The following is a 14,546-nucleotide window of genomic DNA, read 5'->3' on the forward strand; positions in this document are numbered from 1 at the left end:
ATGATCAGCAGCATGGAAGTGTAAGCCGAATAAACCCTTTCCTCCCCAACTTGCTTCTTGGTCATGATGTTTGTGCAGGAATAGAAACCCTGACTAAGACAGGTAGTATCTGTCTTTGACATGACACTGAGGTATGTTTACTGTATGCAGCAAAATGCTGGGTTTTGTTTACTTATCCAGTCTGTTAGTCGATGGTTTTTTATTTGGGAATTGAGTGCATTGATGGTAAGAGATATTAAGGAAAAGGGATTGTTCCTAACTGTTATTTTCATTGTTACAGGTAGAATTATTTGTGTGTGGCTATCTTCTTTTGGGTTTGTTGTAAGATTAATTTCTTGATTTTTCTTGGGTGCAGTTTCCCTCCTTATCTTGGAGTTTTACATCTTTTAGCCTTTCTAGGGCTAGATTTGTGGAAAGATGTTGTGTAAATTTGGTTTTGTCATGGAATATCTTTGTTTCTTTTTTAAATGTTAATTGAGAGTTTTGCTGGGTATAGTAGCTTGGGCTGACATTTGTGTTCTCTTAGGGTCTGTATGCCCAGGATCTTCTGGCATTCATAGTCTCTATTGAGAAGTATGGTGTTATTCTGATAGGTCTGCCTTTGTATGTTACTTGACCTTTTCCCCTTACTGTTTTTAACATTCTTTCTTTGTTTTGTGCATTTGGCATTTTGATTATTATGTGATAGGAGGAAAAAAAAGCCTACAAAAACTCCTATTTGGAGTTTTGTAGGCTTTTTGTATGTTCATGGGCATTTATTTCTTCAGGTTAAGGAAGTTTTCTTTTATAATTTTGTTGAAGATGTTTGCTGGTCCTTTGAGTTGAAAATCTTCATTCTCATCCACTCCTATTATCCGTAGGTTTGGTCTTCTCATTGTGTCCTGGATTTCCTGGACATTTTGTGTTAGGATCTTTTTGCATATTACATTTTCCTTGATTGTTGTGCCGATGTTCTCTATGGAATCTTCTGCACCTGAGATTCTCTCTTACATCTCTTGAATTATGTTGGTGATGCTTACATCTATGACTCCTGTTCTCTTTCCTAAGTTTTCTAACTCCAGGATTGTCTCCCATGTGATTTCTTTATTGTTTTAATTCCATATTTTCCATCCTGGATGGTTTTGTTCAATTCCTTCACCGGTTTGGATATGTTTTCCTGTAATTCTTTAATGGATTTTTGTGTTTCCTCTTTAAGGGCTTCTCCCTGTTTACCTGTGTTTTTCTCTAATGTCTAGGGGAGTTATTTATGTCCTTCTTAAAGTCCTCTATCATCACCATTATGAGATGTGATTTTAAATCCAAATATTGGTTTTCTGGTGTGTTGGGGTATCTAGAACTTGCTGTGGTGGGAGTACTGGATTCTGATAATTCCAAGTAGCCTTGATTTCTGCTGTTTAGGTTCTTGCACTTGCGTCTCACCATCTGGTTATTTCTGGTGTTGGTCTTGCTGTCTTTGACTGGAGCTTGTTCCTCTTGTGGGCCTGTGAGCCTATGTCAGGACTCCTGGGATTCCAGCTCTCTTCTGGTGGTAATGAGGTGCAGAGAGCAGTGATCTTAGGTGTGTCAAAACTCTTGGGAGACCAGTTCACTCTAGGTGGGATTTTGTATGGATAGCTGTGTCACATGGTTAGCTCCAGTTTGCTTTTGGATACTGTAAGGATTATGTCCCTGGCTGTTTCATGGTTCCTGTGCCCTGTGCACTTTTGGCAGGTCCCTCTATGGTCAGATATTGTTGCAAAAGTTGTGATCTCACCTTTGTGATTATTAGTGACTGCACTAATTTATGTTTTGAGTAAAACATGTTTTTTTACAAAAGGGACAGGGGGCACCATTTTTTTCTTTTTTTTTTGGAGGGGATGTTGGAACTATAGTAGGCTGCATGTCTCACCTAGCTGAAGAGTCTCATGAAAGACTTTTCCATATAAGAAACTGTGTGTAAGATTGCAAAATAGGGTAGGGAGTCTACATATCTCCTGAACACAGGCCAGTTTCTTCTCCTGCTATACTCTCTAAGGTTTGTCAGGTCGAATTTATCACATGTAGATAATTTTATTCATGCTAATAAGTACATTGACAAATGAGTTGTTTGATAACATAGTCAAACCATTCCTAGGAAAAGCACAACCCAAAGACGGAGTTTACTTGTGACAACTTGGTCTTCACAGCGTCTGATCTGTTTGCTGCTGGGACAGAGACAACAAGCACAACCCTGAGGTACTCTCTACTGCTCCTGCTCAAGTATCCAGAAGTCACAGGTAAGTACACAGTTTGGAAACAAATGAGTTTCAGAAAGAAATTAGAAGACATCCCTAGAGTCCTTCATTTTGTTTGTCTAAGGGAAACCTCAGAATTTAACCTTTTGTGGCACTACTATCTGCTATATTTATCAGTAGGACCCAAGTAAGGTATCTTGGTCCATTTCAGAAGAGGATGCTTCATAGAAGTGAAGAAACAAGGAAGGAGTAAAAAAGACCAATAAAGTCCTGTTCTATTGCATGAAATTCATAGCAAGTGATTTGTTAACACAAATTGTTTTAAAAATACAAGTTAGTTTAAATTTGAAAAAGCCATACTGAATAGCAGATATATTCTTGATGATACGTTTCCTTATTTTTAAAATTTGCTTGTGATATAGAAACTTGTTTTTTACAGAAAAAATATCAACCTTAGAATTTAAAGAGAAGACATTTCAATTTAGGTAGAATTTCTGAAAAAAAAAAAAAAAACCAAACATTCCACATCTGTTATTTTAGAAATCTGCTTCACTAAAATACTGTTTAACATAGATCAAATTATTGAGGAACTATACATTTTTTAAATTAAAAATTTTCTATGTATATGAATGTGTTGCCTACATTTTTCTTCACGTCCCTTGTGCAAACCTAGTGTCCACAGAGGTTAGAACATAGAATGATATATCTAGAACTCTAGTTGATCCATGGTTATGAGAAGTGTATAAATAATAGGAATTGAATCCAGGTCTTCTGTAGGAGCAACAAATGCTCTTAATCTCTAAGCCAACTTTAAAAAAATTTTTTTATTAAGTAACTAATTAACTAACATCCCAAACACTGCTCCCCTTCGCAGTCCTTCCCTTACAGAGTCCCTCCCACCTTCCATTCTCCTCTGAGAGGGTGGGGCCCCCTGGGTTTTCCACAACCCTGGCACATCAAGTCTCTTCCAGATTAGATGCATTCTCCCACTCAGGTAGTCCTTTAATTTTGTCTTTTAATAACATCTTTATAATTTTTCTTAATGGGAACCAAACATGAGCAATCAGATGCCTTAATGAGAAAAGGTTTATATTTTCTTGCTGAAAATCAATATTCCTTGGTCCCAGGTATATGGTGGAAGGAGAGAACAGAATCCTTGATGTTCTATATCATCCTCACATATACCCTATGGCACATGCAAAGCTGCACAACCACACGTCCACATTCATGTTCTCATGTGCTTGAACACAAGGACACACACACACACACACACACACACACACACACACACACACACAGAGAATAAAAAATGTAAGAGAGTACCCTTAGCTATGCCACACATGTGAAAAGGACATTGTAATTGTGCCAGAAATCCACTCAAGTGATGACCATAATTTCTTTTTCCTTTCGTTTTTATTAATTGATATTTTATTCATTACATTTCAAATGTTGGAAAATTTTTTCCAGCCTATTATTCTGAGGTAATGTGTGTCTTTGTTACTGAGATTTGTTTTCCTGTATGCATCAAAATTCTGGGTCCTGTTTATGTATCCATTATGTTAGTGTATGAGTTTTTATTGGGGAATTGAGTCCATTGATGTTGAGATGGTTGCTTCTTGTTATTTGTGTTGTTACAGGAGGAATTTCATTTGTCTGGTTCTCTTGGGTTTGTTGTGAGAAGTTTAATTTCTTGTTTTTCTTTTTGGGTATAGTGTCCCTTCTTGTATTGGGATTTTCTTTATATTATCCTCTGTAGGGCTGGTTTAGTGGAAAGATACTGTTTAAATTTTGTTTTCTCATGGAATATCTTGGTTTCCATCTATGAGAGTTTTGCTGGGTATAGTAGCCTGGGCTGACATTTTTGTTATCTTAGGGTCTATATGATATTTGTCCAAGAGTCTTTTACAGTCTCTGTTAAGAAGTCTGGTGTAATTCTGATAGGTCTGTCTTTATACCCTTTTTACCCTTACCTCTTTTTATAGTCTTTCTCTGTCCTGTATATTTGGTGTTTTGATTATTATATGACAGGGGAAATTTTCTTTACTGGTCCAATCTATTTGGTATTCTGTAGGCTTCTTGTATGCTTATGGGTATCCCTTTTTTAGGTTAGGGAAGTTTTCTTCTATGATTTTCTTGAAGATATTTAGTTGGGAATCTTTTAGTTGAGAATCTTTGCTCTCTTTTTTACTTACTAATCTTTGGTTTTATCTTTTCATTATGTCCTGAATTTCTTGGATGTTTTGGACTAGGAACGTTATACACTTTGCATTTTCTTGGACTGTTGTGGTATCTTCTACACCTGAGATTCCCTCTTCTATCTCTTATATTCTGTTATTGATGCTTGTATCTGTGATTCCTGACCTCTTTGCTAGGTTTTCTGTCTCCAGGGTTGTCTGCCTTTGTGATTTGTTTATTGTTGCTATTTCCATTTTTAGATCCTGTACAGTTTTCTTCAATTCCTTCACCTCTTTGATCGTGTTTTCATGTATTTAAGGGACTTATGTGTTCCTCATTAAGGGCTTCTACCTATTTACCTGTGTTTTCCTGTATTTCTTTAAGGGAGCTATTTATATTCTCCTTAAAGTCCTCTATCATCTTCATGAGATGAGGTTTTGGATAAGAATCTTGCTTTTCAGGTGTATTAGGGTATCCAGGGCTTGCTGTGGTGGGAGAACTGGGTTCTGATATTGCCAAGTAGCATTGGAATCTGTTGCTTATATTCTTATGCTTGCCTCTTGCCATCTGGTTATCTCTGGTGTTAACTGGCCTTGCTGTCTCTGACTGGAGCCTATCCTTCCTGGGTACCTGGTTATTTTGAGCATCCTTGGCTCAGGCTTTCTTTAGGTATGATTGGCGCTCTGGAGAACCTGATCTGTGAGTGTGTCTGTGTCAGACTCCTGGGGTTCAAGCTGTCTGTGGATGTGGATGGAGTAGGGTAGGGGGCTAGAGCACTAGATCTGCTCCTAGTAGCAGATGTCTCCAGCAGAGCAGGAGGTCCTGCATTCTCTGGTCCCTGGGGGAGAGTCCCAGTTATGCCAGCTATTGGGTCAGGAGTGGTGGAATCACCTGTGAGCCTGAGGGTATCATAACTCCTGTGCATCAAGCTTTCTCTGGGTGTGGGTGGGGTGGAGGGCAGTTGGAGCACATTATCTGCTCCTGGGTGCAGATGTAAGCATTAAGGACATTGTGTCTCTGGCAAGGTGGCAGGTTCCTAGGAAGGGTCCCAGTTAGACTAGGTATTGTTCCAGGGGTAGGGGACACACCTGTAAGCCAGGGTGTGTCAGAATTCCTGGGAGTCAATCTGTTTCTGGATGTTTGTGTGTGGGGAGCTGGAGCACAGGATCTACTTCCAGGCACAGTTGGATATCTGAATGAAGATTTTTCTCCAGCAGGGTGGGAGGTTCTTGATGATGCTAATTTCAAAGTCCAATTAGTCCTTTTAAGTTTAGAGGATTTGATATTGCCTAATAAAATTGACCAGTGGACATGCAGTACTCACTAGACCTCAAACAATTAGAAGGGGAATAAAGATGGACAATTAATGAAGAAGGGAGGATGACACAGGAGGAAGATTCAATAAGGAGGAAGAGTAATTTGTGCTTTCAAATCTTCTAGCTCTCTTCTTTGAGTTTCTTCAATTTATATCTTTCATAGAGTAACTGTGATGTACACATCTCCATGTGTTACTTTCTTATTTGATAATGCTCATATAATATCCATCATAATGAATAAAATGAAATAATTGACCCAAGATGTCAGGTATTGTAGTTTCAGATTACCAGTGTGGAAGAGAAACCATTAGGGAATAAGCCAACCATGTCATAAATAGTGAATCATCAGTCAGATTGTACCAGAATTCTGAAAGTTTGTTCTATTTACTCCTAGAAAAGAAAGGTGTTGTCAGCCCTCCATGTTTGCTATGGAGTTTAATGTTTTCCCCCTTTTCAAAAATATTGGAACATCTTACATTCAAATATCTGAAAACAAGTCATAAGAAGTAAGGGGATACAGGAATCCAGAGTACTCATGGGGGAGATTGAACCGTAAGGGAGGCTGCTGGGCATCACACTTAAAATCTCACTTTCCAGTTCAGAATGGACTGATGGATAAGAAAAATATGAGATGAGAATGAGGAAGTAAACAGAAATAAATGGTTGATAGTATGAAACTTCCCCATAATTGGACATTTTCAGCAGAACTTTGAAACATCTACCTGAGTATTTAAAAATAATTCCAATAAAATGAAAAAAATAACTTGTATAGGGAAATAGAGTTAAGTCTAAGATATCATCAATAATGAAAATAGTTATTGTTTTCTTACCAGGGCACAGATTGTGCTCCCATCCCTCCTCTCTTCCCAGTCCCATCTCTGAAGATGTCTCCCCCATCCCCCTTCCCTTCTCAGAAAAGAGGAGTCCCCTTGGGTACCACCCAATCCTGGTCCATCTAGTCCTAGAAAGACTAGATACATCCTCTTTCACTGAGGCCCAACCAGGAAGTCCATGTAGGGGGAAGGGAATCTAATGACAGGAAACAGAGACCAAAACACCCCCTACTCCACTTGTTAAGGGCCCCATATGAAGGCTAACTTGTAAATTTCTACAAATATATGGGAGGGGGCCTAAGTCAACTCCTGCATACTTTCTGGCTGGTAGTAGGGCACATATTTTATGTAGTAATAAAAATTCAACCAATAAATACAACAAGGTTGCCCTATTGGACTCAGGAAAATTAGCTTATATTTAATACATCTACAAAATATGAAACCCCTATTCCCACAAGAAGAAGAATTAAATTTCCCCAATGATAGATCAGAATGAAGTAGTCATTATATGCAAACATAAATTTCAGGAGAAATTGTTAGAATTTGACAACATTTGGAAAGTTAGACAGTATTACATACCTTTGGAAACTACACACAAACATTCACACAATACCACTGAAACTTATTTTTATGTGTATTGCATTGTTTTGGTATAAATATAATATTTGTTTAATAGTTTTCTTCTGTAAGAGCTGTTTTCCTTTACTCAATATTCTTTTGTTTATTATTTGAAATCAATACCCACATTGATTTTTAAGTATGCTAATCTATATATAAGGGCTCTCTATTGTGACACCTAATATATAAGATATAAATACTAATATCAGATGATTTCAGAATACTGCCAGGCATCTTCATCTTGCTACAAGTAACCACGAGTTGGGGCCAGTGTGCCAATTCATTCCATTTCTGTCATTTTCCACTGTGTTAAATCAGCCAAAGTCCAGGAAGAGATTGACTGTGTGATTGGTAGACACAGGAGCCCCTGCATGCAGGACAGGCATAGCATGCCCTACACTGATGCTGTGTTGCATGAGATCCAGAGATACATTGACCTCCTTCCCACCAGCCTTCCCCATGCAGTGACCCGTGATGTGAAATTCAGAGAGTATCTCATTCCCAAGGTAAGTTTCTTTCTTCTACATTGTGCCTTAATGCTCTTGATCTCAAATCAGAGTGAGTGAAATTAGATCATTTGCCCAAGATACTGAGTCTTGCAATTCCAGATTACCAATATTAAAGAGAAAGTTATGAAAAACCTTCAGGGAAATTAGGAGATTAAGTTAACCAAACTCCAGATAATATATTCAAAATCAGACTGTATTAGAATTATTTTATTTTAGAACTAGAGGTCTTATTGAAAATTATATAAAGTTATTCATAATTTCCCGGGAATACTAAACATGTCTTTTTTATTAGATATTTTCTTCATTTACATTTCAAATGCTATCCCCTTTCCTAATTTCCTCTCCGAAAGTCCCCTATACCCTCCCCCCTGCCCTGCTCTCCAAACCACCCACTCCTGCTTCCTGGCCATGGCATTTCTCTGTACTGGGGCATACATATAATCTTCACAATACCAAGGGCCTCTCCTCCCATTGATGGCTGACTAGGCCCTCCTCTGCTACATATGCAATTAGAGACACAAACTCTGGGGGGTACTGGTTAGTTCATATTGTTGTTCCTCCTATAGGGTTCCAGATCCCTTTAGCTCCTTGGGTACTTTCTCTAGCTCCTNCATTGGGGGCCCTATATTCCATACAATAGATGATTGTTAGCATCCACTTCTTTTTTTTTTGAAAATTTTTTATTAGATATTTATTTCATTTACATTTCCAATGCTATCCCAAAAGTCCCCCACACCCTCACACATCCACTCCTCCACCTACCCAATCCCACTTCTTGGCCCTGGCATTCCCCTGTACTGAGGCATATAAAGTTTGCACGACCAATGGGCCTCTCTTTCCACTGATGACCGACTAGGTCATCTTCTGTTACATATGCAGCTAGAGACACGAGCTCAGGGGGTACTGGTTAGTTCATATTGTTGTTCCACCTATAGGGTTGCAGATTCCCCCAGCTCCTTGGGTACTTTCTCTAGCTCCTCCATTGGGGGCCCTGTGATCCATCCAATAGCTGACTGTGAGCATCCACTTCTGTGTTTGCTAGGCCCCGGCATAGTCTCACAAGAGACAGCTATATCAGGGTCCTTTCAGCAAAATCTTGCTGGTGTATGCAATGGTGTCAGCGTTTGGAGGCTGATTATAGGATGGATCTCCGGGTATGGCAGTCTCTAGATGGTCCATGCTTTCGTCTCGGCTCCAAACTTTGTCTCTGTAACTCCTTCCATGGGTGTTTTGTTCCCAATTCTATGAAGGGGCAAAGTGTCCACANTTTGGTCTTNGTTCTTCTTGAGTTTCATGTGTTTCGCAAATTNTATCTTATATCTTGGGTTTTCTAAGTTTCTGGGCTAATATCCACTTATCAGTGAGTACATATATATCATTTGAGTTCTTTTGTGATTGGGTTTCCTCACTCAGGATGATGCCCTCCAGGTCCATCCATTTGCCTAGGGACTTCATAAATTCATTCTTTTTAATAGCTGAGTAGTACTCCATTGTGTAAATGTAGAGCATCCACTTCTTAATCATGTCTTTATAAGAGTAATTTACTGGTCCTTTATTTCAAAATTTCAAATAACATATAGATACTCAGTGTATATTGTTTACCTTCTATTTTATATTCCTTCTTTTTACTTAATTTTTTTTCTTACCTTCTTAACAATTTACCAAAGCTTTGGTAGCAATTTTTGCCCCCAAATATAAGAAAAATATAAACACTTTAAATATGGAACCCAGGTAGACTTTATGCTATTTCCAATGAAAGCTTATAAATTTTTAGATCACATCTTGGTTTGTGGCACTGTAGGTCTTTCAGATTTTCTCTTGACTGTTTGCACTTTCAAATAAAATTAAAATTTCAGATTGTCAGTCTTTGAAAAGACCCTTTTAGGATTTTACCAGAATGCTAAGAAGTACATAGGTACATTTATCAGAATTCATAATTGACCTATTAAATATTCTAGTTCATATAATTATGTCCTTTGTTTCAGGGTTGGTTTGTGTGTCATTGTCCTCTAATAGTTTGCTCCCAGTTATAACTGTGGTATAAAAGTTGACAAAGGAGATCCTACAGAGCTCACATGTAATGTGGGCTGGAGTTTGTTAACTCTGCTGTTAGTGAATATGGCTACTTCTTGTCTTAATGTGCAATTCAGATCTCTCCATTATAGAAGTTCTGTCCTTTTCCTAATTAATAAAATCTATGGTATGGCTCATTGACATCTTATGAATATCTCATTTTTGTGAATCATTTGATCAGTTTCAGTTTCAGGGTTTATACTCAAGAAAAGTGATGACCCTGACTGAAATTCTTAGAAAATCCATTAATTTCAAAGTCTGTAATCTCTTTAGTTTTCCCCCAACTGTTCTAACTGTGAAAAGGCATTATGTATATTTTAAAATTAAGGCAAATAAACTGTATGGCAGGGAAAAGTCTCAATAATTTGGTTTTGGCCATGTTATTCTACAAGACATTGTTAATTTTGTCAGATATTATTCATGCAATATTAGTATGAGCAGATACTTCTGATTTTCCACATAAAACCTTACATTGGAAGCTACATTTCAAGTATGCATGATGCAATAATAACAGGGATGAAGTAGAGAAGTGGGTATAATGTGATGCATAACAGTGTTAAGCTTGTTGATAACAGGATATAAAATTACTTATTTGGAGGACACTGTATCAACATTTCTGTCACTGGACCAATGACACTCATCCCCATGTGTTACATGATCTGTCTGTCTAGATATGTCTCTGCTCTTGTTTGGACATGATTTCCTTATAAGCTTTGACTATGCCATACCCATTGTTTCTTTAACTTTTTAAACCTTTATATAACTTGACTTGTTTATACTTCTTGTTTCCAGGGTACCACTGTCATAGCATCACTTTCTTCTGTGCTATATGATGATAAAGAATTCCCCAACCCAGAGAGGTTTGACCCCAGTCACTTTCTGGATGAGCGTGGCAAGTTTAAGAAAAGTGACTACTTTTTTCCTTTCTCAACAGGTAATCAAAATCATTTCCTGGTCTTTTGAATCTTACAATATTTCCAACCCCTCATCCACAATGCTTCCTGAGCCTTAGCTTCAGGAGTTGTGTTAGAGATGTATCTGCTGGAACTGTGCACCCAATGTTCAACTGCTCTTTGCGTTTTCATCAGTTATGGATTTCTATAAGGGTTTCTCTTTGTTGCAAGGACAAGTTTCTTTGATGAGTGTTAGGCAGACACTTGTCTGCAAATATGGATAAATAGAACCATGACCTCACTATCTCAGAGAAGTTGAGTAGGTTTCCAATACCTGCTGAGGGGACTTTAAGCCCAGATAGGCAGCCACTGTTTACCAACAAGATGCATGTGTGCCTTTATAGAACCCTTATGGATATTTTGACATTCTTTGCATTATTGTGGATCATCAATATCACAGCAAGGTAGGTATATTGATTGCCAACTTCCTTTATGAAATTGTGTCTCCTAGAAGTGACAGGGAAACTTGACCCATGATATACTGTTGCCTAAGAAAGACCTGAGCATGTACAGCACCAGTAGGTAACATGAAACAGGGAAGTCTCATGGGGCTCCATTCCTAAACAAAGAATTACAGGCAACTAAAGAATGCTAAGAGTGGGAAAAAAAAACTTTCTCCCCATTGATGAACACTGTAGTTTTTACAATACTAAGTGATTAGCTTTTAAATCATATGCATACAAGTAACATCAGTGGACTCAGCATGATGTATTTTTATATCTATATATACATGTTACATATACATTTAATTATATGTATATATACATATATATATACACACACAACACACACACACAATTTGTATGCAATAATAACATAAAGTAAGAGATCACAAATTTGAGAGGGAGCAAGCAGTGTATGTATAAATTTACAGAAAGTAAAGGGAAGGGATAAATTATGTAATTATATTTGAATTTCAAAAAACATTTTTTCAGGTAACAGAGTAATTTGTTTGTATCCTTTGAAACTTTCCAACTTACATGTATTTTCCTTTGGGATAGTAGATTAGCTTTGATGTGATCATCACTCCCAATGCCCATGCACTTTGTCTGAGACAAAACGTATCTGCTGATCCACATTAGTGGGACTTTAGAATGTTGACTTATCCTTTCCAAACTCACCAACCTAAACCATAGAGTGTGTCTATATATATCATTAAGCTACTATAGAAGTTTTCCTAGATAGTAGGACATGTTGCTGTCTGTAAGGAAGGTAGGCAGTGTCATGATAGCCCACTCCTCCTTGGTACCAGTCTTCTGTACAAGTTACTTTTCTTGTTTTTGTGTACAAATGCTGGTTAAGAAGCACCTTAAGGGTTTATTTCTGCTTAAGGTTTGAGGGAAGATAGTGCATAATGGAGGAAGAAACATGACACAGAAGCCCCAGTTTGGGCAGGGAAATGATAGTTCCCTAGTAACAGCACACTACCTGCTGCTGGAACTACAGAAGGGAAGAAGTCAGCTCATGTTACTTGGTGGGAGGCTTGGGGAACAGGCAATATGTAGCTATGGGGTGTCTGGAAAGATTCACCTCACATCTAGGCTGAATATGAAACAGATTGGAGTCCAGAAGATAGAGAGACTATAAACCTTCAATAAACATCTTCAGTGACTGAGTTTCTATCTTTAGATCCACCTACTAAAGTTTCCACAACATTATAAAACAGCATTGCCAATTGTGGAATATATATTTAGTTAAATATATGTGGCAATGGAGGACATATTGTATTCAGTACACAGCATAGATACTTTGGTAAGCAATTGCTTCTGGTGACTACTGACTGTCAATTTATAGCTGTGGACTTGTATCCATGGTGACTCAGTTTGCAAAGATGTCAGGTTCTCCAGTCCCCAGAGTAGTTTAATTTTTACAATTGAGGAATATTCTCAATATAGCTTCTGGCTATAGTACTCAGTATTTGCTAGGAGATACATGAAGGTTTTCTTTAAAGCTCCATGGTTATGAGGTGTCATGGCTGCTTCTTTAAAGGTTTTTTTTTTTTTTTTGGTTTGGTTAGAGACTTCTGTCCATGTTGCCCCACTTTATCTTCTCCCTTTCCCCCCTCTGTTGGTAGTCTTTCACATTATCCTGATATTTCTTCCAAAGCAGTAGTATTTTGCCTCTTATGCTGTATTCTTCATATTCTCTGGAGTACACCATCTTTCCTTTTGTGCTTCATTAAATACCAGGGTTTACCACAGGTACCCACTTCCACGAGAAGTTAAATAAGTGTTCCTTTGTTTTCATTGGGTGAATTTGAAGTCCTGTGTTCAGTGCTGCTATTTCACCTTCTAAAGCTTTTTATACACCTACTTTAATACTGTATTTCCTAGTATTAGTTGTGGAGGAGGTATGTCAATAATTTTTATATTTATCCACCCAAATGACCATCCATCCATCCATATCAAAGAATAACATAGATTTTCTTTTATTACAGTTGCAAGCACAGTCCTTATCCCAGTAAGCACCATGAGCTAATTACATTCTGTTTTTTTTTTATTTGCAGGAAAACGGATTTGTGTGGGAGAGGGTCTGGCTCGAGCAGAATTATTTTTATTCCTTACCACCATTTTACAGAACTTTAACTTGAAATCTCCAGTTGATCTGAAAGACCTTGATACTACTCCAGTTGCCAATGGATTTGCTTCTGTGCCACCCAAGTTCCAGATATGCTTCATTCCCATCTAAATGGATTTCCCCTTAAAGCCTTTTTCTTGAGGGTATAGTTTACTACTTCTGTCAGTCATGTCTCTCTGACCCTATCACCAGAGTTCTGGGATTCCATATATATCCCTGCACAAACTGATCTATGTCCTTCTTTATTCATAAGACAAAATAGTAATAAACTAAAATAATGTCCCAAGATGTTTCTTCAACATAATACACACAAAGAAAGCATGACATCTCTGGCCATCTATCTCTTAAAGATACAGGAAATGCCTAGCTTCTATTTAAGGCAATTTTTAGGGTTACTGCAAAGCAAGTCTGCAATTCCCTATGCTGTGCAATGATTTATTGATTTTAGCCCTGTTCTTATCTGATGGTGAATTACTAACATATCATTATTTTAAAACTGAGAAATAAGACAGTTTTTAAAGCACTGTGTGCTTTAAATAAAAGTATTATAATTCTGGTCTGTTTGCAAAGTTTTTTTTTCTTTTTTGTATGGTCTCATGTAGTTCAGGCTAGACCTAAACTTACTATGCAGCTGAAGGTAACTTTAAATTTCAAATCACCTGCTCCAACACCTGAGTTCTGAGAAAAAATATACACATCTCAGAAACTAATCCATTGTTCTTCTTTGTTCATAAGTAATAAATTGAAATAATATTCTACAATGGTTTTGTTTCTTCATCATAATACATACAAAGAAAGGAAGAGTGGTAGGAAGCATTTTTAACCAAGTCTCACTAATAGTAAGTGCAGGGTTGGATCAGAATGAGAAAAATGATGCTGTAAATTAACATACAGAAAGGGCCCAACATAGGGAGGATAGCACATTAACTGTCATGATTCCTGTCCCTGAGATGGCATCACTCTAAACATAAACACTTTGCATGTTTTTTTCAGTTTGTGACTCTTAGCTATAACCAAGTATGAATCCATGCTTCCACACTGGAAATCATGTGCTGTGTGCATCATCCTTCTCTTCCAAACAAGACCAGAGTTCTTGCAGTCTCGTCAGTTACTTTTTCTAATTTCCACACATTGTGTTACATCTAAAAGAACTATGGTAACTTGAGTTTATGACTCTGAAGTCATTAGCACCATTGGATCAATAAAAAACCACACACACACACACACACACACACACACACACAATGTTCAGATATCAAATTCTGGTTAACATTTTTAT

The 14,546-nt window shown here is 37.6% G+C and overlaps 1 protein-coding gene across 1 annotated transcript in view; it reads left to right on the forward strand.

Moving 5' to 3' along the window:
- LOC110285416 (cytochrome P450 2C42-like) overlaps positions 1–13,822 on the forward strand; it is a 30,898-nt gene extending 17,076 nt beyond the window's left edge. Inside the window, exons 6-9 of the mRNA XM_021151559.2 lie at positions 2,114–2,255; positions 7,474–7,661; positions 10,530–10,671; positions 13,197–13,822. Of these exons, the coding sequence (XP_021007218.1) occupies positions 2,114–2,255; positions 7,474–7,661; positions 10,530–10,671; positions 13,197–13,378 (654 nt within the window). The 3' untranslated portion in view covers positions 13,379–13,822. The remainder of the gene's footprint in view (positions 1–2,113; positions 2,256–7,473; positions 7,662–10,529; positions 10,672–13,196) is intronic.
- Positions 13,823–14,546: the final 724 nt, after the last annotated feature.

This window comes from Mus caroli, chromosome 19, assembly GCF_900094665.2.
Source record: "Mus caroli chromosome 19, CAROLI_EIJ_v1.1, whole genome shotgun sequence".
Classification (NCBI taxonomy): Eukaryota; Metazoa; Chordata; class Mammalia; order Rodentia; family Muridae; genus Mus; species Mus caroli.